General features: G+C 64.2%; 1 protein-coding gene across 3 annotated transcripts in view; it reads right to left on the reverse strand.

The window, feature by feature from the left end:
• Positions 1-989: 989 nt before the first annotated feature.
• The window catches only part of CCDC85C (coiled-coil domain containing 85C), a 71,225-nt gene continuing 47,863 nt past the window's right edge, over positions 990-24,351 (reverse strand). The window contains exons 2-7 of one of the 3 annotated variants that reach the window (XM_090271381.1): positions 16,528-16,601; positions 10,264-10,302; positions 7,448-7,555; positions 3,434-3,529; positions 2,793-2,891; positions 990-2,094 (exon numbers count right to left, since the gene is read on the reverse strand). In XM_090271381.1, coding sequence (XP_090127507.1) covers positions 2,005-2,094; positions 2,793-2,891; positions 3,434-3,529; positions 7,448-7,555; positions 10,264-10,302; positions 16,528-16,601 — 506 coding nt within the window. In that variant the 3' untranslated portion in view covers positions 990-2,004. The remainder of the gene's footprint in view (positions 2,095-2,792; positions 2,892-3,433; positions 3,530-7,447; positions 7,556-10,263; positions 10,303-16,527; positions 16,602-24,351) is intronic. The other 2 variants (XM_090271380.1, XM_090271378.1) reach the window with 2 other exon arrangements.

Below are 24,351 nucleotides of genomic sequence, written 5' to 3' on the forward strand. Positions count from 1 at the left end.
CCACAACTGCAAACTGGACCCAGTGTGGGGTCAGGCGGAGCTGCTGCTGGCTTCCTTAAGACAGCTTATTCTGTTGGCGAGGTGGCTGTCACAGGCACGGGTCCTGTCCTGGAAGCCATCCCACGCCGCACTGGCTCTGGGACACAGGCAGGGGCAGGAGGGTCGCTGCGCCGGCCCGCCCTGCCTCTGTGGCAGGCAGGAGGGTTCTGGCAGGAATGCCCCACCCGGTCCCTGGCGCTACCACGGCCTGGGGGCAGCGTCACCTCCCTCCCGAGCGGAAGGGCCCGTGTCAGCGTGCAGGGTCTGCAGAGGCCAGCAGGCCTTCCTTATTGCTTATTTTCAGTCAACCTGATCCAAACATGGCAAATGGGTTCCCACTGCGGCTCCCCCCAAAATGGGCCCGTGGCCCCCTGGCTGCTGTGGTTCTTTAGACTCCATGACCAGAGGGGCCTCTGCCCCCACTGCTGCCCACCTGGGCAGGAATCACGCGGTACCGTGACCAACGATGTTCACTCCGCCCCCAGCGACAAGGAGCTCACCACCAGACCTGAAAGAGCCCCTGGCTCCCTGTCATACCCAGGCAGGTGGGACCTGCCTGCTGCCGTAAGCAGGGTCCCCTCAGCACTGCCTGGGCATGGGGTGGGGGGGTGGGGGGGGATGCGCCTTTCCCCTGAGTGTCGCCCCAATGGCACCGACAGCAAATGGACAGTGGGAACTGCTGGGTCCTGGCCCCTGCCCCTCACACGGGCCTGGGCAGGGCCTGCCCGATGCAGAATAGGCCCTCGGGCTGCACGAGGCCACTGCAGCACTCGTACGCGGGGACAGGGAAGTCCGAGGACGGGCAGGAGCGGAACGGGGTGAGCGGCCGCCAGGGCCTTCCCACGGATCGCACACCCCTCTGGGCCTCCTTTTCCTCCCACACAAATTTGAAAACTCATGTACCGCACTTGACAGTGTAGACACGGTCATCTGCACTGACGGTCTCGGTCTCGGTACAGAGCCCTGCGAGGGGGCGCTCGTGCTCCCACCCTCCCTCGAAGGACACTGAGGCTCGGGGGGGGGGGGGGGGGGCAGTCCACCGGATGAGGCAGTGAGGCGGCGGCACTCGGCCTGGGCCCAGCCCCCAGCCCCGCACAGCTGACTGCGGCCAGCGGCCTCCAGCCAGCGGCACGGCCGGGAGCCCCGAAGACCTCGCTTTGCGCCAGGGGCCGAGAGAGGCTGAGTGACCGGCTGAAGGTCACACAGCAAATTCAAGCCAGAGCAGGTCAGGCTCCTTCCGAAGAGGGCAGAACTCTCGTCACTGAGGCCATGCAGCTCTGTCCACAGTGACCAAGGACAGGGCCAGGCTCCGGGGGACACCACGGCGGGCCCAGTGCTCCCCCTCTGGAGAGGGGGCACGGGTGGCTCGGCCTCCCTTCGCTCCTGGCCCAGCATGAGAACCGTGAAAATGGAGATGCCTCAGGCACTGAGCAGGGAGCACCTGAAAAGATGGGACACACCTGGCCCAGGCAGGGTGACATTGGGGGCGGGGGGCGGTGTATGCACTCTAAAACCAGGAGGCAGCAGGGGCCAGGGCACAGACCAGAGAAGGGTCCTCAGGAGCTCCCTTTCCATGACTCAGGGGACCCAGTGCTTGGGGAGCCAGCATTCAGGTCACAGCAGGTGGATGAAAAGTGCCACCTGCACTAGGTCCGGCTGCCAGTGGCCCATGCCCCGTGCAGTGGCAGCCAGGGGACAGAGGCTTGAGGGGGTGCAGGCACAGCCTGCACAGTCCCTGGGCTCTGAGTGCCAGGCTGCCCAGGCCTCTCGGCTTCCGGGTTTGCTGGTGTGAGATGTGGGTGGTGGGGCCCGGCCAGCAGCGCGTGGGACCTGCGGCAGCTGAGCCAGGGCAGGCAGCATCCTATGTACAGTTCATCCCAGAAGAAGTCAGTGGCTCGGCCAGAGGGCCTGCCACGTCCCCTGGGGACCCCGGGCAGGGACCGTCCTGTCCACGGAGGGGAGGCCCTACAAAGGCCCTTTGAACTGGTTCCCAGACAGGTGCTGCCGGATGGAGGGCTTGGAGCTGGCGGCGTCTCCCAGTTTCCTCCAGACCACCTGTGCGGAGAGGCGCGGTGTGAGTGCAAGGCCCCCCCAAGCTGCCCGCTGGCCCGTGCACGCACCCCCCAGAGCCATGGGGCCAGGAGGGGAACTGAGGCCGCACGTGGCTCAGAGGCGCTCAGACCAGGTCTGTGCACGTCCATCCTCATGGCCACCTGAGCATGTCACCGCTGGGTGTAGGCTCGGCCTCACAGCCGTCCAGTGAGTGGGCCCACGGACTCAGAAGGCAGCAAGGGGCCTGGGGTCGGGACAGCCCACCCTGCAAGGGGCCCTGGCTCAGCCCCTTGCAAAGCACCCTCCCTGCTGGCTCTTGCCAGGACTCAGGGAGGACACGTGGCGGTGAGGCGGGTCAGGGGGTGCAGCTCTCTCTCCTGGGCAGACCCAGCCCTGCAGGCCCGCAGCGTGGGTTGGCGGTGCCGCCTGACCTATGGTCTGAGCACCATCTACGTGGCCGGCGGTTACCCAGCTAGGAGGCCAGAAGCCAGCCGCCTGGGGCAGGGGCTGAGGGGCAGGATGAGGGTAAACAAGACCAGCCCTCCCCAGGACTGGGGGGCGCAGGGGCAGCGAGGACAGACCGGGGCCTCCAGGCTCCAGTGCCCCCCGCCCCCACGGGGAAGGCTGCGGCCACACTCCCAGTGTCAGGCCAGGACGCCGGCCCGGCTGGGGGGCCCCGCCCGGCCCAGGGGGTGCCTCACGTTGCACATCTCGCGGACGATGGCCTTCTCCTTCTCGCTCAGGTCGTCCTCGCAGCTGTCCTGGGGCTGCCGGTCCAGGTTCTCGTGCACCTCCAGGACCTGCGGGGAACAGGCCCGGGGCGGGGGTGGGACACTGCAGACACCACACCGGGGAAGCAGCAACCAGTTCACCGGGGACAGAGCTGAAGACAGGTGGACTCACTCCCACCCAGGGCCCCAGGCTGTGATTGATGAGCAGGAGGGCCGAGGACAGCACCCACTCGGGGTGGGAGGCGAGGAAGGGGCGGGCGCAGGGCTCCTTAGGGACCCAGGCGCAGCTGGCGGCCCTCTGCAGGAGGACAGCTGCCCCCGGAGGGGCGCTGGGCCTGGCCCCGGTCCTGCCCGGGACTCTGACCTTGAGGGAGTGCCTGCCCTTTCCCTACACGCTCAGGCCTCAGTTTCCCCAGGCGCAGGGAGGGCAGACAGGTAACACACTTGCTACTGGCACCCAGCCTCCCTGAGTCCCTCCGCCAGTGTCCCAGGCAGCCACAGCCACTCCGTCCCCACTCAGAGATGAAAGCCCCACCCTGCCGCTCAGACGCCCCTGAGAGAGCGCATGTGGGGTTCAAGGTCCCACGCCCCGCAGCGCACCAGGCCCTCACCTTCATTGCGTGGACGACAGCCTCGGGCTTCTGTCCCGCGGGGCTGTAGCCGGCGGAGGGGGGCGAGGGCAGCTCTGGCACCGGGTAGGCCGGGCCCTGGGGAGGGAATCACAAGGCTCAGCTCACCCCGAAGAGGCCCACATGGCGGCCACAGTGCGACCAGCACCGGGTGAGGTCCCTGACTCTGCGGGGCCGGGGCCGGCAGGAGGAAACGGGGGTGGGTGCTGGGGAGAGGAGGCAGGTGTGGGGGGCCGGCCAGGGCCGACGGGCAGCACCTGGACCCCGGCACACCACACGGGCCCCCTCCGCAGAGCACGTGGAAGGTCCGTTCCCTGCTGTGCAAGGCAGCGCGTCCAGCTCCGAGGGCGGAGACTCACAGAGCTCACCCGGCAAACCCCGGGGTCCGGACTCTGGAGCCCCTCCTGCTCCTCCACTGCCCAGGGGGTGTTTCACCGTGACTCCGCCCCCCCATGCCCGGGGTCACAGGCTGCTTCCAGTCCTGAGCCCCACCTCTGGCCCTGTCTGGCCACCTGATTCAGGGAACACTAATTGGCAATCAGGTGGCAAACTCCCACAGCAGACGGGGACAGGCAGGGGGCAGCCAGCCAGGCAAGGAGGGGACCCAGCCTCCCAGTGCCCTGCCTGCCCGGGACAGAGGCTGAGTGCCTGCCCGGCGCCCCCCAGCTTCTCCCCACAAGGGTCACCAGCCCAGGTGGCTGTGGAGGCGAGTGCTGGGCTTCTGTCTCGGGCTGCAGGGGGGACCCTGGATTCAGGGCCCCATGGAAGAAGCTCACAGACAAGGAGGCCTCGAGGGTGAAGCCCCGAGGGCCTCAAGGAGCCAGGTGTTGAGAAGAGGCTGGGACTGGGCCCGAGGGGACGAGGACAGAAAAGCCCCGGAGTGCCCCAGCAGGCTCAGAGCAGGGAGGTGAGCTCGAGGTCCCGCCCTTCTCTCTGTCTTGGTTCCCTTCCTGTCCATGGGCCCGATGACTCCTCCCGCCCAGGCAGGCTTGGTGAGCGTGGCTGAGAGCCACCGCCCTGGGACCCTGCCCGCCCAGGCCATGCTGTGTGAGACCCTCAGGGCCCAGGACCTTCTGCCCACCAGCCAACGCCCCGCCCCCCACCCCCCACCTGCCTGCCCAGCCTGGACTTGCTCCCAGGGCCTCCCAGGGTCACCCGCCTGCTGCTCTAAGGAGGCAGCGACCCACAGCCTTGGGGTCTGCAAAAGCTGGGCTTGGGCGAGGCTCTGCTGGCTGGGGCTTGAGACAGGGCCCGACCCACTCTGCCTCAGTTTCCTCATCTGGACAACAAAAAGCTTCCCTGTGTCCCAAGTGTGTGCAGAGCCCTGGGACACTGCTTGACAGCTGTGTCCCTGACTCCAGCCCAGGTGTCTGGCCTCTGGTGCCCGGACAAGGTCTGCCGTGGGGGAACCAAAAAGATCTGGAAACACCCAGGGGCCTGGGGGCAGGTGGAAGGCGGCCCACACACAGGTGAGCGACCTCAGGCAGAAGGCTGCACTCCCTGCATCCGCCAGGAGGGGGCAACAGCCACACGTGTATGGTCAGGCGCCCGGCCCCTGGCACCTCTGGTCTGGTGTCCTGTCTGTACCTGGGGCTCCCTGAACAGCCTGCTCTGTAAGGGGGCCGATTCCTGGAGCGAAGGCAGGAGGGAAGCCCGGAGGCGCCCAGAAAGGCTGTGCAATGCAGCCCTTTCCTAGCGTGGCCCTGGGATCCTGTAAAGGAAGCCACCACGGGACGAATATGCACCAATAACGTGCAGTCAGGGCTGTGACCCCTGGCACAGCACCCCGCATGCACAGCTCCCCGGAAGGCCCCCCACATCCTCAGCCTGCTGGGCAGACTCTAGCTTCTCAGCTCCCCACCGTCCAGCTGAGGAGAGTGAGGCTAAATGGCTTGCCAAGGCCAAACAGCTAGTAAACAATGGGGCTGGGCCTCGAACCCGGGTCTGCGGGACTCCGGAGCTGGGGCCGAAAGAGAGGAGACCAGGGGAAGAGACCGGAAAACCTGTGCCCCACAAATGTCTGGTCGGGAACGCTGACAGCAGCCCTGTTCACAGGAGGCAAAAGAATGGCCACAGCCCAGATACGCAGCAGCTGGTGAAATACCCGCCCCCTGCGCGACCCTTCAACAATAAAAAGGCACTAAGTGCTGACACACGCTGCAGCGTGACGGATCTCAAAGCCATGGCGCTAAGTGAAAGACACCGGGCACAAAGAATCGGCTGTCTATTATGTGATCCCACTTATACGAAGGGGCCAGAACAGGCGCACCTGCAGGGCAGAGACCATGTGTGGCTGCTCAGGGGTGAAGGAAGGAGGGGCGGGGAGGGAATGCTAAGGGGTAGTTTTTCTGGGTGGGGGCAGGCAATGACAAAAATGTTCTCTTTTACTGACTACACAAATCTGTGAATATACTAAAAACCACTGAATGGTATGTTTAAAAATAAAGTCCATTGACAAAAAAACATGGGGACACCTGAGAGGCTGTCAAAAGCCTTGGTCCCAGTCTCGGGAGGGTTGGTGGGCGCAGACCGCACCCCTGCAAGGCCCAAGGGCCCTGCAGCCTGAGGCAGTAGCCCTGCACCCTACCCCACGGCCACCTGGGCCAGTGACCGTTGTGGCGAGAAGCCGGGGGCCCTGGGCAGACACTGGGCCTCTGCCCCAGGTGGGCAGGGGCTGGGACAGGCACCTGGCATTGCACCCCACCCCCATGGGCCTGGCCCCCCCTCTGCCCACACCCGCAGGCCTGACGCCGCAAGCAGCCAGCCGGGTGGCACAGCACTTCACAGTGTGCGGGTCACCGAGGGGCCTTCAGGACACACTGTCAGCCGTCGGAATGGACGGCAGGGGCAGGGAGACGGAGTGGAGGCGCCACCCACGTGGGTGTCACCGGCTTTTCAGGGCCCTTACGCACAAGGCAGCTAGACCCTTGTCAGCCGCAGGCTCCCGCGCGAACAGCGGGAGTATCTGCTGCCGGCGCCTTGCTGTCTGCGCGGTGCCCGCAGCTCTGTTCCCGCGCCAGGCGCGTCTGCCGGCGCCGAGCCTGCACGGCTCCGCAGCGACGCCCCGGTGGCCCTTGCTGGCCGGGGTGGGGGCGAGAAGCGGGGCCAGGACCCACAGAGCGACGTCGGGCCGGCCCGGACAGTCCGGGTCCCTGCCTCGCAGTGGCTTCCGTGCAAGGTGAGCCCCTGCGCGGCACTGCGCGTAGCGGACACTCGACAAACGCTGGTTGTTCTTGTTACAACGTCTTGCGGGCTCAGGAGGGTAAGTGTTTCTTGGGCAGTGGTTTCTAGCATATTCACAGATGGGTGCAGTCACCACGAGAGAAAGTTTCCGTCACCCCAAAAAGAAACCCCGCACCCCTTTGCAGTCCCTCCCCGTTTCAGCTCTCTCCCGGCCCCTGGCCACCACTCATGTGCTGCCTGCCCCTAGAGACCCCGGTATGCTGGACCCAGGAGGCCACGCAGGCCTGACAGACACTTCTGCCCCGGGGAGGCCGTGTGCATCCCAGAGCGCGGCCCGCCGCCGCCCCTCTGCGCCCCCTCCCCGCTGCCCCATCAGGGCCGGCCGCAGCCAGGAGAGCCCTGCAGGCTCCGCGGATAACCGAAGCTCACAACCCACACGCCCACCCTGTTACAGAGCCGGGGGTGGCGACCCGCACGTACGTAGGCCGGCACCAGCCCTCGTCCTCTCCCCGCCTGTCCGAAGGGTGGCGCAGGCCACCGAGCTGCACAGTGGGATGGCAGCGGGGCCTGGGCAGCTGCCCTCGTGGCCCCCGGGCACTGCCCAGTGCTGCCACCCCTAACCCCGCTCTGAGCCCTTACAAAGCTCGGAGGGTCCGGGAGCCCAGGCCCCTTCCGAGGAAGAAGGCGGGAGAATGAGGACGGCCAAGCTGACCCACTGCCCTCCCCTGACCCAGCTAGGCCCAGACTGTCCTCAGGCCCCAGCAGGTCACTAACGGTCCCACACAGGGGGGCCCTTGGGGGAGGGGTACTTACATTCTGCAGGGCATCCTGGTAGGAGGGGGGCAGGCTGGCGAGCTGGGACTCCGAGTGGTACGGGGAGAAGCCTTTCCGCAGCATCCGGAGCTCTCCGGAGCCTGCCTGCTGCGCGGGAGAGAAGGGCAGGGGTCAGGCCTGGGGAGTCGGGCCGAGGGGGCTGAGGGCCGTGCCCCAGCAGGCCGAGCCGGGCCCTCGGAGTGGCTCCCCCTCGTGGCTGGGGTCTGCTCTGGAAGCCGGCCTGGGGGCCCTGCCCAGGCCCTCGCCCCCTGCCACCCTGCCGCAGCCCTTGTTGGTTAGCTGGTGGGCGAGGGAATGGGGGCTCTCCCACCCCTCGACCTTCATTCCTCTGCTCCAGCATCCCACACCTGGGTTCCCCGCAGCCCCTGGCACCCCCTCTGCCCCCACAGGTGCTGGGTTCACTGCAGGGTGAGCCCTTCACAACGCTCTGCTCAGGGCGCCCGTGAGCCTCCACCACCGGACAGCAGCTCCCAACGCCGGCCCTGGGTCCTGCGCTGTGTATCCGCCGGACCCAGTGCAGGCTCAGGAGGCAGGGGAGGACGAACGAGCGTGTGAGGAGTGAGTGAGTGGAGAAAGAGGGGAATGCACACACCCAGTTTCCTTCAGGGCAAAGCCAGCCCTTCCCCGCCCCTCCCGGCAGAAGCTGGGGCTGGGGGCTGGGCCCCGGGCAGGAGAGGGAGAGGACCGGGCAGGGGCCATGCTCAGTCCCACCCAGGCCCCACCCCTGGGGCCAGCTGAGCAGAAGCCAGGCCCTCCGGCCTTCCCTGCCACTTTCTGGCCCGAGCCCCCTTTTTGACTTCAAAGGCGAGGAGGGAACTCTGCAGGGCAGATAATAGGCAGGGGGGCTGTCCCATCAATCAGCAGGCTGTTGAGTTACCCAAACAAACCCTGGGGGGGAGCAGGCCCGCCGGGGCAGGGGCAGGGGCAGGCGAGCAGGACAGGGCGCAGGAGCCCCCCCTCCTGCACATCACCCCCTCACAGTGGCCCCCGCAGTGGGGCAGGGGCTCACCAGGGAGACCTCAGGCATGGCCATCAATCACCTATAAAATGGGACTGTCCCTGATCGTGGGCCCCCCCGCCCCCCGTCCTTCCACACGCACAGGGTAGGTTCACCCCTCCCAGACTCTCCGGCCCCGGACCAAATGGGTTCTGAGCAGCTCACGTGTTGTTACTCAAAACACTGGCTGCGTCTCCTCCTCCCCCCCATGGTTCTGTTGGGAGGAGGTGTGTGCGTGGGAGTGGGGGAGTTTTTTAATTAGCAGCATGCAATTCCCACCCCGGCCTCCAGAGATCACCTATAAACATTTGCACGTCCGCAGAACTCTGTTAGCAAGCCTCAGAGCTGGTGGGAAACGCACAATCTCTCACTGGGGGCAACGTGACTAATGACACGTCGAAATGAGGAACCATAACTGCACTGAAATCCAAATTAAAATCCCGGTATTTGCCCGGCAGTGCCCTGGAAGGAAGCAATCTGCCCGGGTTTCCTTGCCGAGGGGAAAGGAAAGGAGCTCAGGGGTCTGGGGGGGAGGGGCTGGACCTATACCTCAGGGGCTGGGGGGTGGGGGCACGGCTCCTTGAGGGGGGGGAGAACGCCTGCCAGGCCTGCAGTCCCCCCCCAACGTGGAGGGGGGGCTCCAACACACAGCAGGAGTGGAGCAGGATTTCCTGAATCCTTAAAAGGGAAGGAAGCCGTCCAGGGCCTCACAGTATTGCCCGCCGCCCAGTCTAGTCTCCCCCGAGGACCAGCAGGAGCCCCCTGGGCCAGGAGGGAGACGCAGAAGCCTGCAGGGCCTCCGAGTGCCCACCTACAGGCAGCCCGGCCCTGTCCAGGGCTGTCACTGCAAGCTGCCCGCTGTGCGAGCTCGGGCCGCCCCCCGCCCCGGGCCTCAGCCACCAGCTTCCTTACTGCCAGGGCTTCTGCTGGCAAAGCTGCAGGGAGTCCCTTGTCCCCCCCCACACACACACACACCTGGGAGCACTGTCAGAGGGGGTGCTGAACAGAGCGGGCCGTAGACGGGACAGCCCCCACCTCTCCGGCCCCGCGGGGCCCCGTGTTTGGGTGGCCGGCAGCTGCAGCGGGCCCCCTTTCAGGGGTTGTTCAGGGGCCGGTGTTCTCACCCCTCCGTCCTGCCCCAATGGGCTTTGACCCTGGAGCGAGACACTCGGCTGCGACAGTTTTGTGTTGGGGAAGCGCCTACTGTGTGTCCCCCTGGGAGGCAGCAGTGCCCACCTGCAGGCAGGGGCCCCAGGGGTGCCTGGCCCCACCCAGCAGCCTGCTCGCAGGTGACTGCTCGCCACGCCAGACCCAGGGCCCCCGTCGATCTGCATGCAGTGGCCAGGGGCAGTACCCCACAGAGGGGCCAGCCCGCGTGACTCTAGACGGGGCCCCAGCCCGCTGGCCCTCCGGGCACAGGACTGGGCTTCAGGGACACTTCCCAGCCCTGCTTGGCAAAGCAGTCCTGCCTGCCGTGCGGGCAGGGGCCGGCAAAGCGCGGCGCAGCTGGGAGCCCAGCACTGGGCCCGGGGGATGTCGCGCAGGGACCCAGCCCAGCTGGGAGCCGCCACTGACTCACACGGCCTCGGCCAGCCCCTCCTCCCATCTCACACCTTGGGGTTCCCACCGCAGAGTCGGGGTCCAGTGAGTGGGTGAGAAGGGCCCACGTGCAGCAGCTCCCAGGAGGGGACCCAGGTGAGGGAACCCAGAGCAGACAGGGCACCACACAGCACTCAAAAAAGCACCCCCCCCACCCCACACACCAAGCACGGCAGTCCCGCCACGCAGCTCTCTCTACCTGAAGCCAGCTCCGCTGCCGGACGTGGGGGCGGGGCAGCTGCAAGGGAAGAGGGGCCACGTCACCCGGCACCCACCGGCCACGCCCCTCGCCTCTGCCCCCGGCCCCGGGCACCCATTGGCCCAAAGCCACCAGGACCTCGGCTTGGCCGGAGCGGGTTTCCCAACCAAAGGCAGGAATGGGGGTCCCCCAGGCACTTCACGTATTTAAAACTCCAGATTTAACAAGGACTGGCACTGGGATGCACCCCTTTGAGCCCTCCATGTGAGAGGTTGGAGCGGGGTGCGCCCCAGACCCCAGCCAGCTCAAAGAGGCCAGGCTGACTGACCCCCACATTCTTCTTCAGGCCCCCTCACAGGAGCAGATGGGTCCTACAAACCTGACTTTATTTTTTTCTTTAATTTTGAGAGAACTCGTTTGTAGGCCATTAAGAACACGGCCAGGGGCCCGGTGGGGTCTCCCCAATAGGTGCTCAGTGAGGCAGGGCCCCACCACCACCGTGCGCTGCTGCGTGGCGGCCAGCAGCGGGCACTGCCCCCACGCATGTCGTGTGCGCGCCGCCAGGACCGCGGGGCCGCGACCAACCGGGAGCGTGCAGGCAGGTCTCACCCATCCCCACACAGTGCCCCTCACATGTCCCCTGGGCAGGCCGCAGCACCTCCAGGGAAGGAGGGGTGCCCCTCTGGAGGGGGACAGACTTCCAAGCCCCATCGCAGCAGGTTGGATCTGAGCAGCCCGCCAACTTCCAGGGTCTCTGCTTACACATAAATTGGGGTCCAGAAGGAGACTCAGCTGCAGGGCGGCCCACAGGCGAGACCACAATGGGGGGCCCTCAGCCCTTGTGTTTTCCATGATTTGCCCTTTAACCCTGAGGCAAGCACCTCAGGTGTCCCTGTTTTGAAACGGGAAAGCTGAGGCACAGAGAGGCTAAGCCATGGCCAAGGCCACCCAGCCGGTAAGCGGCACTTTGGGGATATGAACCCGACCCCGGCTTCCAGTCCCGGACGTGACCTTGTGTGTGGTTCACAGTGGACACCGGGGCAGCCTCGGGCAAGGGGACAGCGGTGAAACTCCTACTCTCTTCCTGCCCCTGCCGCTAGACTGGCCATCTGCTCGGATGCTGGAAAGAGGGGTTTCTGCCCTGGCGGAGGGAGAGGCTGCACCACTTCTGAGGTTCTGCTAATGAGGCATTTAAAGAGACCTCAACACTCATGACAAAGGGGATGGGGACGCGACAGCCAGCCCCACACCCCCAACGGGCGGGCAGGTGGAGCAGGAGTGGCCCAGAGCCTGTGGGCAAGGCCAAAGGTCACAGAAGACCCCGGCAAGCAGAGCTGCCACTGCAGAAGCCCCATGGGGCCAGCACCTCCAGCGGCCTGGGGCACGGGAGCCCAGCGGCCAGACGGGGCTCAGGGAAACAGGCTTAGATGTCCCCTCTGCCCAGCCTGGGCGGCTCAAAACTCAGACAAGGGACAGAGGAACGGTTCCTTCAAGGACGGGCAGGTCTAAGCCACAGGCCAGGTGGCACATATCCCAGGTCCTGGGACCAGGAGCAGATGAGAAGATGAGCCACTGAGCCAGGTGGGCCCCAAGTGCCAGCTCCCAGTCGATGCCACAAGAGATGCAGTGGCCTCACCATCCCCCGTCCTGCAGGTAAGGAGGCCAAGGCACCAGGACACACAGAATTTTGCCTAAGCCGCATGGCAGGGGACAGCTGGCTCAGGGATTCTTCCAGGACCCGAAGCCACTTCCTTACGTACACCATCCGGCCAAGCTGTGACCTCCCTACTTCATACCTTGGTGTCCTAACCCCCAGGACCTCGGAATGTGGCCTGTCATCACAGAGGTGGTCACGTTAAAATGAGGTCATCAGGGTGGGCCCTGATCCAAAATGACAGGTGTCCTCATAAAAGGGAGAAATCGGGACACAAAGATGTCACAAAGAACGACAGGGAGAAGACAGCCATCCAGTCCCAAGCCAAGGAGAAGGCCTGGGACGGATCCTTCCGGCCCAACCCTCCGAAGGAGCCACCTCTGCCTTGACCTCAGGCTTCTGGACCCCAGAACCGTGAGATGACACATTTCACCTGTTTAAACTGCCTGGTGTGTGGCTCTTGGTTAAGGCAGCCCCAGCAAACTGATACCATCACCCACGCCAGGTAACTGCTCCAACCAGGCCTCTGTTTCCCCATCTGTGCTTGGTGTAAATCTGGGGTCACGTCCACCCTGTGTGGCCAGGCAGGAGGGGCTGCTGGGGTAAGGAGGGGGGCAGGCAGGCTCGGGGCAGCTCAGCCACGAGCCTGGACCACTGCCCACGCTCCCCGGGTGGCCGCCCGCTGGCCACTGGGAGCCCGCACCACAGGCTCCTTGCGCTTTTGTCTCTGGCATGCAGGCTCCTGGGTGCACACACAGGCTTCATTGACCAGCCCAGCAGGGGTGTTAACTGGGGGAAAGACAGAGCCCAGGCCCCGGCAGCAATCACAGCCCCCGCCCCCCAGCACGGCCGAGCCCAGAGCACCCGCAGGAGAAACAGTGACGTGTGCCGGGGCTCACGATGGAGCAGCGCCGAGGAAGCAGCTGTGCTGATGAAATTTTAAAGCTGACAAGGAAAAGAAAATACGAACTGCAATACAGTCATTCAGCCTGTGAACACTCTGGCACATTTTTAATTAAAGCTATTTTGGAGTTAAATGGAGGCCATGGGGCGAGGGGGCTGGGGCAGTGGGAAGTGGGAATCCATAGAGGCTCCTTGCCCTCCCACCCAAACCCCAAAGCCACATCCCCTTAAGACAGTTCAAAGAATAATACTGCTCTCTCCGGCTCTTTGCCAACAGGCAGATGCCTCACTTTGCAGAGCTGGAGATTTCTGAGCAATCTGATTTCAGGGACAAGCCTTAAGTGCCAGAATCATAAAATCTCACAAGCCAGAGCTCACGTGGCCCAGACCAGAATCTCACCCACAGCAGCAGTATCTTCAAGGTTGCCAAATACAGTCATCTACGACGACGACGACCCATCACTTGATTAACTCCAAAGATGATATGCTCACTACCTTTTAAAGCAGCTCTCCCTTGGTTAAGCAGACCTTCCCTATACTGGGCAAGAATCAGCCACCCCTCTTGGCCTAGGACTTTGGGGTGGGGGATGGGCAACCAGGGGCTCCCCAAGACACATCCACCTAGTCCAGCTATGCTGAGCACTGGAGACACAGATGTGAACACCCAGACCCTGCAGCCCAGTCCCTGAGTAGCAGGCAATCCAGCGGGGGTAGGACCAGGCTCCCCAGGAGGATCCTGACCCCTATCAGCAAGAGCAGGCAGCCACAGAGCGGAGAGCTCAGCATAAGCGCCAAGCGGCAGGAGCCACGCCAGAGCCAGGAGCCATGACTTGCGGGAGGCCAGGAGGACGGAGGCGAAGTACATCCTATCTTCCCTGGACCCCCGCAGAATAAGGCCAGGGCCCTCTCCGTGGGCTGAGTCCTGACCCTCATGCTCTCCCTACCTCTGCCGTCCTCCAGCGGCCCCTGTGCACACAAATCCTGCTGGCCTGGACAGGGAGGTGGTCAGGCAGGGACAATAGCAAGACCAGACCTCTGCCTCGTCACCCCGGGACCGTGCACACAGCAGGTGATCCCTTACACACTGAGTGAGCGTCCAGTTTACAGGTCAGCCAACAGAGTCCAGGGGATGGAATGGCTTGAGGATCCTTATGAGGCTGGTGCCATGGGAGCCCTCAGGAATCTCTGGAGCCCCTGGAGGCCCTGAGCAAGCCAGGGGCCTCCTCTCACCATCTTCCATCTCCTGTTTCTCCTGCGTGACTTAGAACACCAATGCCCTCCTCCACACCAGCAGCACCCACCCACCCACCCTCAAGGCCAAGCTCTGGTGACAGCAGCTGGCAGGGGCAGCAGGAGCCTCATCCATGACCCCAGAGATGCCTGTGCTGATTGCAGGTCAAGAGCCACACAAGGGCAGGAGGACTCAATGCGCCAGCAGGGCTGCGGCCCCAGCACCACGCGGCTGCCCCTTCCTGGTACCTGCTCACTAAGGGACCCTGGGCAAGACCGGGCCCACCAGCAGAGTGGGACGGGACCCGAAAGGCAACCCCTGTGACATACACGGGCCCACTCAGCTGCCACCAGAGCAGCTCAGCTTCACAGGGCTTCATTCAGGAAGAAAGAAAAGTTCCACAGAAATAAGACACTTGACCTTCCACACCGGGTGGTCTCCGAGCCCCCAGCGTCTCTCCCGTTCTGGCAACGAGCAGGCTAAAGCTTGCTCATCCCTAAGCTCTACTCCCACTGCCTGCGGCCAATAAGCATGGGTCTGGGCCGAGGGCCTGCAGCCCCTATCTGACAATGTCTGTGCCCGGTATGACTGGCCCAGGTGTGGGAACAGATGGTACACAGAACCCCACAGATGAGGCCAAGACCCCCAATCTGACCCCTGGGAGAGGGCAGAGCTGGCTTGGGAAGGGGGAAGGGCTGCCACCCCCTGATGGCCCAGACATAGGCCCCCCCCCCGTCCACCTCCACCTCTGCATACATGGGTGTGGGGGCAGGTGACACAGATATGGGGGGCTTCCTTGTGAAACCAGGGGGTGCCCCCAGAAAGGAAGATGAAGGGCTGCCACTTCATGGCCTGAACACATACATGTCTTCCCCAAGTTCAGGTCCAACACCCAGAACTGAGGTGTGTTTTCCCAGTGGGGCAATGGGGCCTAAGACAGCAGGGGCCAGGGGCTCAGGGACACCCCCGTCCTTGTGGAAACAAGCCCAAGTGACGCTTCAGCTGGACTGCGGAACAATCTCCCAAATTTGGAGCCCAAGCCCTCCCCCAGCTTCTCCAGGGAGCCATGGGACAGACTCGCACAGCCACCAGAGGCAGCCTCGGCCCTCGTTCCACTGCACAGCGGCTGAGACGGCTCCCCCACCTCCGTGCCGGCCAGACGCCTGCTCCCAGGTACAGACCCTGAGCCCTGAGCCGCCCCTGTCACCCAGAGCCCCCTCCATCACTTCCGCCACACAGTTCCTGCAGCCCACCCCACACCTCTCCTTCACAACCACAGCCGGCCCAGGTCAAGTCCACGTGGGCCATCAGGTCTTAGGAGTCCCAGCCCGAGGCCAGGTAAGACCCCAGCCCCTCCCTGCGCCCGCCAGCCCCAGGGGGCATCACAGCAGAACCTTAAACAGCCACATAAAGTTACACAGCCAGCCTTGCAATTCGATACCTGGCTCTGCACCTGAGCATAGGAGTGGAGGGGCGAGGGGAACCCAAACCTGAACCATGCACTCTGCCGAGTCCTGCTGGGCTATGGGAGCTGTCCACGAGGCCGGTGCAGGGGTGAGGTGTAGGGCCTGTGCGCCATGTTTCGGCCGTGAGCCCCCCAGCCCCCCGGCAAGCAGAGAGGCAGCCAAGGGCTTCCTGAGCAGGGCAGCAGCACCAAGCCTGCTGGTCACCTAGCAGCAGGGCCAGGCAGCTGAGCCCCTGCACCCCACCCGGGGCCGGTTCCCAGAGGAATTCTCTGGGCATTCCAGTTGGCTGGCCACTTACGGATTAGGGGTGCTGCTGGCAGGGGGTGAGGGGGGAGATGGTAGATGAAGCCAGGGATGCGTACAAGGGACAGGGACAGGGAGGCTAAAGGGGTCAGCCAAGGCAGCTGGCCCTCAGAACCCCAGCTGGGGCTAGTCACAGCCTGACGTCACGACCAGGCCCTGCCATGCTCCAGCCACACCACCCCGCTCTGCCCCGACAGCTGAGTCTCTGACCCACTGCCCCTGTGCTGGGGACGTGCTGGGCAGGAGACACGACTTCACCTGTCTGTGGACACCGGCCAGGCCCAGGAGGGAGAAGGATGGACCCCCGCCCCGAAAGCACTGGGTGTGGGGGCGGGGGCGGGGCGGTTTCCACATGGGTCTGAGCGAGGCGTGCCAGCCCAGCCCGGGGGCCTCGGCGCGCCCACCTGCCACCAGGCAAAGCAGCCCATTCCCTCAGCCACTTGTGCCCACAGCAGCCCTGCGACAGGCCCAGTGCAGCCCCCAAGGAGCTCGGGGACCACTGGGCACAGGCAGTGAAAGGATATGATGGAGGGACCCCGGAGACCGTGGAGCAAGGGACTGTCGCCAGCATGCCGGGAGGTGACCTGAAGCAGGAGCGGCGGGCCGGCGGGCGGCTATGGGCATGGAGTTGGGGGAGGGGGCCCAGGAGCGGGGGGGGGGGGGGGCTCACGCTGGCCCCGGGGATGCGGTGGGCACAGCTGGCCTACCTGTGCCAGGAGCTTCTCGCCCTCCAGCAGCTTCACCTTGGTCTCCAGCTGTCTGACGTAGGTGCACGTGGGATCTGTAACAACACGCAGGGGGCACAGGAGCCATCAGACTCAGTCATCAATGGGAGAGCTCCCCTCCCGACACCCCCTTCCGGAACAGACAAGGCCGGGAAGGTTAGAGCAGGGCAGGAAGGGGACCGCACCACCTCCGCAGGTGCAGCTGCGGGCGCAGAGGGCGGAAAGGCAGGGATGGTCAGTAGCCGCCTGATAAGGGACAGTCTGTGCCCCTCTTGTGCTCATGAGCACCTGGCAGAGCTCACATGGCCCAGACGCCAACCTGGACCCTGGGCACCCCCTGGCCAGTCACTGCTCCCCAGCAGGACACAGGGTCTTCCCAGTTCACGCCGCGGACCCTTTATCTCAGAAGGCACCAGACCTTCGACCAAAGCAGGTCCGTACTCCCCCACGCCACCACCTCAGGGACACGGGGGCCAGACCCCACTGGGCTTTTAACATTCCTGAGTGGGCAAAGGGGGCCTGGGTGCTGCCAGAGGACAAGATGGACCATCGAGCTTCTGTCCACCCCCAGTGCATGGCTGGCACCGCCCAGTAAGTCTGGCCTCTTGGTGTCCTCACAGATGACATGCGTGTCCCCCACTGGCACCTGCAGGACTGGGGCAGCGGTGGCCCTCTCCCCAGAACGTGTGACCCAGGCCCCAGAGTTCCTGCCCACCAGCAAGGCCACCCCCCAGCTGTGAGAGGCAGCTTCCTGCAGACGTGCCTGTTTGCCCCTCGACCCGCCTCACTCTGCTCCCGAAGTACAAGGAAGGACCCTCAGGAGCGCCCCCAGCCAGCCCCGGGACCAGGCATTTGTTTAAGCACCGGACCCGGCCCTGGGTGGGAATGGAAGGAGCCCTCCCCTCCCACTCACTCTGGGGAACAGGACCGGCTCCTCCCACCTAGTCACCTCGCAGGAATTTGAAGCCTCAGAGACGGAAGAGTGGCTCCCTGCCAGGCCGGCCCCTGCAGCTCCAGGGATGACACTGAATGACCACAGGCCAGCTCTGCCGGGGAGCCCCACACGAGCCCCGCCTCCCCCCCAGATGGCGCCCTCTGACGCCGAGGAGCCAGGGTTCAGAGAGGTAACGCGGCCCGTCCACAGCACCGCGCGGGGCAGCGCGGAGCTGACGCTGGGCCCCAGGCAGGGACTCCGAAGGCCTCCCCACGGGGACGCCAAGTGCACGCCCGGCTCCAGCAGACGCCTCCTGCCTGGGCAGCGTGCCCTGGCCAGCCTGGGTGCCTGCAGCTGTGACAAGACCCTGCTCTCAGCCTTCGTGGGCCCATGGTCACTACAGCCCATGCTCCATGCCTGTCCCCAGCCTCAGCTGACTCATCAGTCACCCAGAATTGACAAGGAGTTCCTATGTCCCTTCCCCCACCCCACCCACACAAACAGGCCTGATGGGAAAGGCCTCCGCATTCAGGGCCTGCTGGGCACAGGTAAGGAAGTGGGGTACAGCCTGGGGTCCCCAAACCTGTGCGCGCTCCACGCGCTGTCAGCAGGAGGGCTCCCCAGGGCACCAGTTCGGAACCAATGGACAGGGAGACCGCAAAGGCTCCCAGCTCTCTCATCCGTACGAGACAAGGTCTCCCTCTAGGTGGGGCCGGTGGGGGAGCGGAGGACCCACCCCCCACCCCACGTGACACACGGCAGCCCCTGCACCCCATTTTCCAGATGAGGAGGCCACGAGGAACACAATGTCCCCACTGGCTGCGAGGTGAGCGGAGCGGCCCGGGGCCCAGCCCGCCCCTGGTGGTCAGCACTCAGGAATCCCAGCCTGGCCACTCGGAGCGCCACTCCCAGAAGCCGGCCGAAGCTCCCAGGAGGACGACGTGGTTCATGGTCAGGCCTCACTCCTGGACGCTTGATTGTGGCCCAGACTTCGGGCACAGCCAGAAAGCAGCCGCCCTGCTCCCCAAAGCGCCCTCACGGGACAACGCCACCAGGCACAGCCCTGTGCTCCGCAGGGGGGCCACCGGCCCCATCACGCCACTCAGCCTCACGTGGCCAAGGCAGCCTCAGAGCCGTTCGGAGGGCGGGTGCGCCGCCCACCCGCGGTCTCCGGGCCGTAGGGACGGTCGTGCTTCTTCCTGCCATTTCCTGGGGGATGAGGGGCGGACGGGTCAGGAGCATTTCCTTCTCCATTAGACGAGGGCCGCTGGGGTCACGCCCTGGCACGGAGTCAGCAGACCTGCCAGCAAGCCTCGGCATCTCGCTGGGCAGCAGGCGGGCGGGACGCACCTCTGCGCCTGTCTGAGCCGGCCGGCCCCTCAGCCACAGCTCACGGCCGGCCCACACCCAGGGAGGGGACAGGCGTGGAGACAGAGCCAGCCCCAGGAGAGGGACACAGGCCAAATGACCCAACGGCACCCCCCCCACCCCCACCCACTGCCAGTAAGGGACAGGCCACTGTCCGCCCTCACTGTCCCTCATGGGCACAGGCCTGAGGCCACAGCCATCTGTCCGTATGGGTTTGCCCCCAACCCCCCAAGTGGCCGCAGAGAACAAAGCACACTTGGGTCACCGGGTGTGTCGGGTTTTTGTTTGAATTTCAAAAGAACAATACGAGAGTCTTAAGCTATTTTGAATCATGCGGTAATTCCAGTGGCATTTACCCTAAAGAATTAATTCTCATTATGAAGAATGCAGACGGGGTCATTGCGGCCAAAACTGCGGAGAACTGTGTGCCCGGCAGGAGCAGACCCACACCCCGCCACCCTTCAAACGGCTTCAGCAGGAGCGTCTCTCCTTAGCGATGTGGGAAAACACTTCAGCGCCCCCGGGAAGAACTGGACACAAAGTCACATGTGCAAGTGCTGCTACATTTAACAAATCTATGCGGCAAAGCCAGTCGGGGGGGCGCACACAGAAATACTGACAGTGCTGCTGTTTCCATGGAGGAGCCAGTGATTTTTTTTATTTTTTATTCACACTACTTGTTCATTTTCAAATAATCTGTCAAGAAGAAGGAGAATTTTTTTTATTATTACAAAAGGGAGAATCAAGTAAATCACGGCACCTTGCCACTGCACAGAGACCCGTCGATGTCACTGCAGGTTTTAACCCCGAGCAGGCTCAACCAGTCGCCCTCTGCCCACTCCCCCCAGATCGGGACTGGGGGCCTTTCCTGAGGCCCAGCCCCAAGCCTGCTCGTTCCTGCCAAGTTTCACAGGGTCCCCGGCTGCCTCCTGCTAGTCCTGATTAGCCGCCCCTGCCACACGGGACCCTGTCCCCATGCTCAGTGGCATGCTGCCAGGAGCCCGGGAGCAGGTGCCCTGCAGCAGGGAAGAACGAGAGCGAGGTGGACCCTGCAGGGGAAGGGGGCTGCGGAAGGACCAGGAGTACAGGGACCCTGCCCCGGGAAGGGCCTGGCCCCGGGCAGGACACCCTTCCCAGCAGCCCTGAGCAACTCGTGATCCCACCGGGCGCCTCTGAGGCCCAGCCTCTTGGAGACGAGCGAGCATGTAATTAAATTAATCCCAGGGTTTGCATTAATGAGGAGAGGAGCCTGGGGAGGGAAGCGTCATTTCCCAGCCTCGCTGCTTATAGGAAAAGGGGGGGGGGGGTCTGACTACAAAAGGGACTCCAGGCTGGGCTGCCCACGGCTCCCCCCAGACCGTGCCCTGGCCCCTTCTGGGCCCCCTCAACCAGTTCCAGGGGCCTCGCGATGCAGCGTCCTTCCGGGCGGCAGCTCCCTGCAATGTTCCCCCTGCCAGGAGCCGGGGCATCAGCCTGTTTCACCCCCCTTGCAGAACCCCTGAGCGGCCTGGGGGAGCAGAAGTCACCCTCTGGGGGTCTGTGAGCCCCTCCCACTGGTGCTGAGTCCTGGCGCTGACCATCAGACCCCCCTGCCTGCTCAGGAGCTGGGAGGACGGGGCCAGGTCCCATCCCCCTCCTGGCCTGCTTTCCTCTTTGGTCAGGCGGTGTTGCCCCTGCTTCTCCTGCACCCCAAACTGCAAGCATTTGGGGGCCAGAGGCCACATCTGATCCTTCCTCTAGCCTCCTCCTCCTCCCCTAGCTCACCTCTCAGCACATAGTAGGCCCTCAGAAAAAGACTGAGAACCTAGCAGGAATTCATCCTGCCGGGGGGGGGGGGGGGTCGGGTCCCGCATGCCCCCACCAGCAGCAGCTTCGGGGAAGGTGCGCCAGCCTGCCACAGCGCCGCGGGGTCCTCAGACCACCCTCCCCAGCTCTGCACACTGTCTCGGCTGACCTGGCCGGGAGCCTTGCTCTTTGTTTGGGTGAGACAGGACTCAAGCGCCAGCAGGAGGGAGCCCGGGGGGCCCAGGTGAGGGGAGGGGGTGGCGGGGGGGGGGGGAGTGGGGCAGGGGAGGCAGGGGGCCATGAAAGGGGAGCTCTGGAACCTCAAGGACTCGCTGGGTGGGGTGGTGATGCCCCAGCCCCACCCACCTGGGGAGCGGACAGCAAATGCCCCCAGGCAGAGCCTCCGGGTGCCAGCAGGTGAAGGGAGAGGTGGGCACAGACTCAGTCCAGGCCTCTGCCTTGTGGGCAGGGTGCCAGCAGCGTCTCGGGAGCTGTCACAGTGACACACCGTGACACACGGGGCCTGACTCTCCAGCTGCTGCCCCTTCTGGGACCCGCCCTTTCCCACAGAGCAGCGTCCCCACGAGGCCCCAGGTCTTGGGGACAGGAGGGCTTTGTGGCAGGCCATCAGCAGGAGACCCAGCCACTCCACGCCTTGGGCATCCTCTGTGGAAGCCCCACAGGAGGCGGCTGCCGTGCCCACGAGGACGCTCGGCTGATTGACGTCCTTCTCCTTCCGCTTCATTAAGAGGGGTCGGCGGCAGCTCCGTTGGGGCTGAAGGGCCTCATCAAACCAGTGCCGCATTTTTCCAAAGCTCCTGCCTCTCTGCCCCAGAGGATGCAACAGCTCCCGGGGCGTCTGCCTTCTCGGCTTCTCTGCTCTGCCCCCCACCCCGGGACTCACCCATGAGGGGCAGACCAGGGCCCCCACTCACCCACGGGCCAGGAACTCGAAACTGAGCAGGGCAGGGGTGCCCCCACTCCGCCCTGCCCCCTGGGGGTGAGGCTGTCACTCCTGCCACCAGCAAGCTGCTCTTCCCACAAGTAACCTCAGACCCTTCCCCCACCATGGGGAGGTGCCGCCATCCCACAGAAACGAGGTGCAGTGACGCCCTGAGTCCCACAGGCTGGGCCACCTGGAGGCCCAACCACGGGGAGGTCTGACCAGCCCCAGGGACACTGCTGCGTCCCTGCCCCCAAATCCATGGGTTGAAACCTCATGGCCACTGTGATGCTGTCAGGAGGTGAGGCCTTTGGGAGGTAATTAGGCCACGAGGGCAGAGCCCCCATGAGTGAGATTAGTATTCTCATAAGAGACCCCAGGGAGCTCTTATCCCTTCCACAAAGTAACAACACAGTGGGGAGACGCCTGCTCTGAACCAGACCCTGAATCTGCCTGCGTGCTGACCTCAGACTTCCGGTCTCCAGAGCTTGAGAAATAAAGTCTGTTGTTTGTAAACGGCCAGAACAAACGAAGACGGTCAGCGGAACCACGGACACCCGTGCCCGCTGAGCACCAACGGCGCGCCTTCCGCCCCTCGGTCCTCAGCGCTTCCCACCGCGAGCCGGCGACCGGGCCCCAGCGAACAGACGGAGAACGGAGGCCCAAGGAGGTGGAGTGACCCTGTGGACTGGGCAGCGGAGGGGCTTCCCCGTCCTCCCAGGCAGCCTTCCCCTGCCTCTGGCTCAGTGCAGTCCGGACCAGAGATGGCAGGAAAGGCCACACTTCCTGCAGTGCCCTGTCCTGCTGAGAAGCAGCCGGTCCCTGGCTGGTGCTCAGCCCCCGAGTGGCCACTACCCACCTGCCCTGCCCACAGGCCAGGTTCAGCAGGTCTTGGAGCTGAATGTCCCAGGTCTCCCCGGCCAGGCCCAGGACACCAATCCACAGAGCTGCAAATGGCCCTGTCTTCTTAAAGGGCTTGGAGGATGTTTGAAACGAAGGCCCACCAACTCCCAGGACCCTGGGCAGCCCTAAAAGGTTGTCATTGATTGAATTCTTACAGAGCAGAATGCAAGCCTAGAAAGGAGAATTGTCAATTTCACGACAGTCCAGGCTACCAGTGGGGCATGAGCACCCCATCACTAGGGGAAAGCAAGCAGAGGCTGAGAGGCTTCTGCGTGGGCACACTCTGCTGCTGCACAGAAGCCCCAGGAACACTGAAGGTTCCGGACGTAGCTGTGAGCGGCTCACTGACCTCAGCGCAAACGCACTCATTCTGCTACCCTCTCATCCTCCCAGGGGCCCTGCCAGGTGAGCAGAGAAAAAGATGCTCAGAGAGTGAACAGATCCGCCCAAGGCCACAGAGCTGGGTGCCAGCAGCACCAGTGTCACGCAAGCTTGTTTGAGGACATGGTCCCCTTCTTTGAGGGTCTCTCGACCTAATGAAAGAGCCGTAGGAATAACCGTGTTTGCTGAAGGGCAAAGAGTGGAGTAAAGAGGTGCAGTCTAGGGGGAAGGGGGACAGAGAACAAGGATGTACCATGGAGAGAAATCAGGGACTCCTTCCTGAAGGAGGCGCCATTGAAGCTGACCACTGAAGAGCAAGCGGGATTGTGATAGGCAGACAAGCGAGGTGGGGATGAAAGGCAAGGCTAAAGGCACAGCGTGAGCAGAGGCATGGAGGTGGGACTGTGACAGGCAAGTTCAGGAACACCTGAGCCATTAGCATCTGCCTCCTGGCACATGTCGCAGCTCCAGGAGGTGCGGGCTGAATGTGAGACAGGTATTATTTATGGATGAAGGCGAGAGGGCTGAGCGAGGCTTATCAGGGGAGCATCAGGTTCCTGTAAGGACGCCTCTCAGTGCAGCCACCCTGAGCCAGGCAGACGGGGAGGTCCGGGGCCCCTGGCCCCCGCCGCTCCCTCCTCTGGCCTGGCCTGCCCACCTGGGCTGCCCACGGGGGTCTGCTGGGTGGTGCAGGCCAGGGCAGCCGGCTGCAGACTCAGTGCTGACTTCAGAGCCCTGGTCGTGGGAGAGTTCTCACATCCACACAGGACACGGAGGAGGGAACCTCCTTCCCTATCGCACACACAGATTTCACTGGGTACCCACGTGTGCCTGCAGACACCAAGCAAAACCCCGACCTTCCCATTACCACATGCAATCTTCTCGCCGAGGTAAGCCCTGTTACTGTCTGTCCCTGTTTATTGACGCGGAGCCTGAGTCTCAGAGAGGTTAAGCTGCAATGCCAACGTCACACAGCAAAAACACTGCCCAGGTCACTGATGTCCAACTGGCCAATATCTTGCCACGCCCACAACCCCACCTCCAGGCCCGGAGACTCGGGATCTTGGAAACCTCAAACACCCCTGAATAACGGAGCAGAATACCCGTGACTGGAGCCGCCCCCCACCCCCCATCCCCGAGCCCACAGAGGAAAGAAAGTGGACGTGCACCAAGAGAGACAAAGGGTCACACTAAGGAGAACTGCGATCTCTCCACGCTGGCCACTCCGCCTCTCCTAATAAGGCGCATGGCTGTCCCCTGGCTGCCATCTGCCCCTCCGTGTGTTGTACACGCCCCTCCAGGGAGCCCCACGAATCAGCGCCCTGCCCGTGCAGGGCCCCCAGCAATTAATTCCAGAAGAAGCCACGAGGCTCCCCGGTCCACACGGAAACCTCCAGTGAGCAGCCAGACAGGAAGCCAGGTCCCACTCGGCTCATTCAGGACGAGCCCGGGTTGGGTCAGCTCACAGCCCCCGGTGTTCCCATACCCAGGA

The sequence above is a fragment of the Furipterus horrens genome, unplaced genomic scaffold (genome assembly GCF_987537825.1).
Source record: "Furipterus horrens unplaced genomic scaffold, mFurHor1.1.pri manual_scaffold_3, whole genome shotgun sequence".
Classification (NCBI taxonomy): Eukaryota; Metazoa; Chordata; class Mammalia; order Chiroptera; family Furipteridae; genus Furipterus; species Furipterus horrens.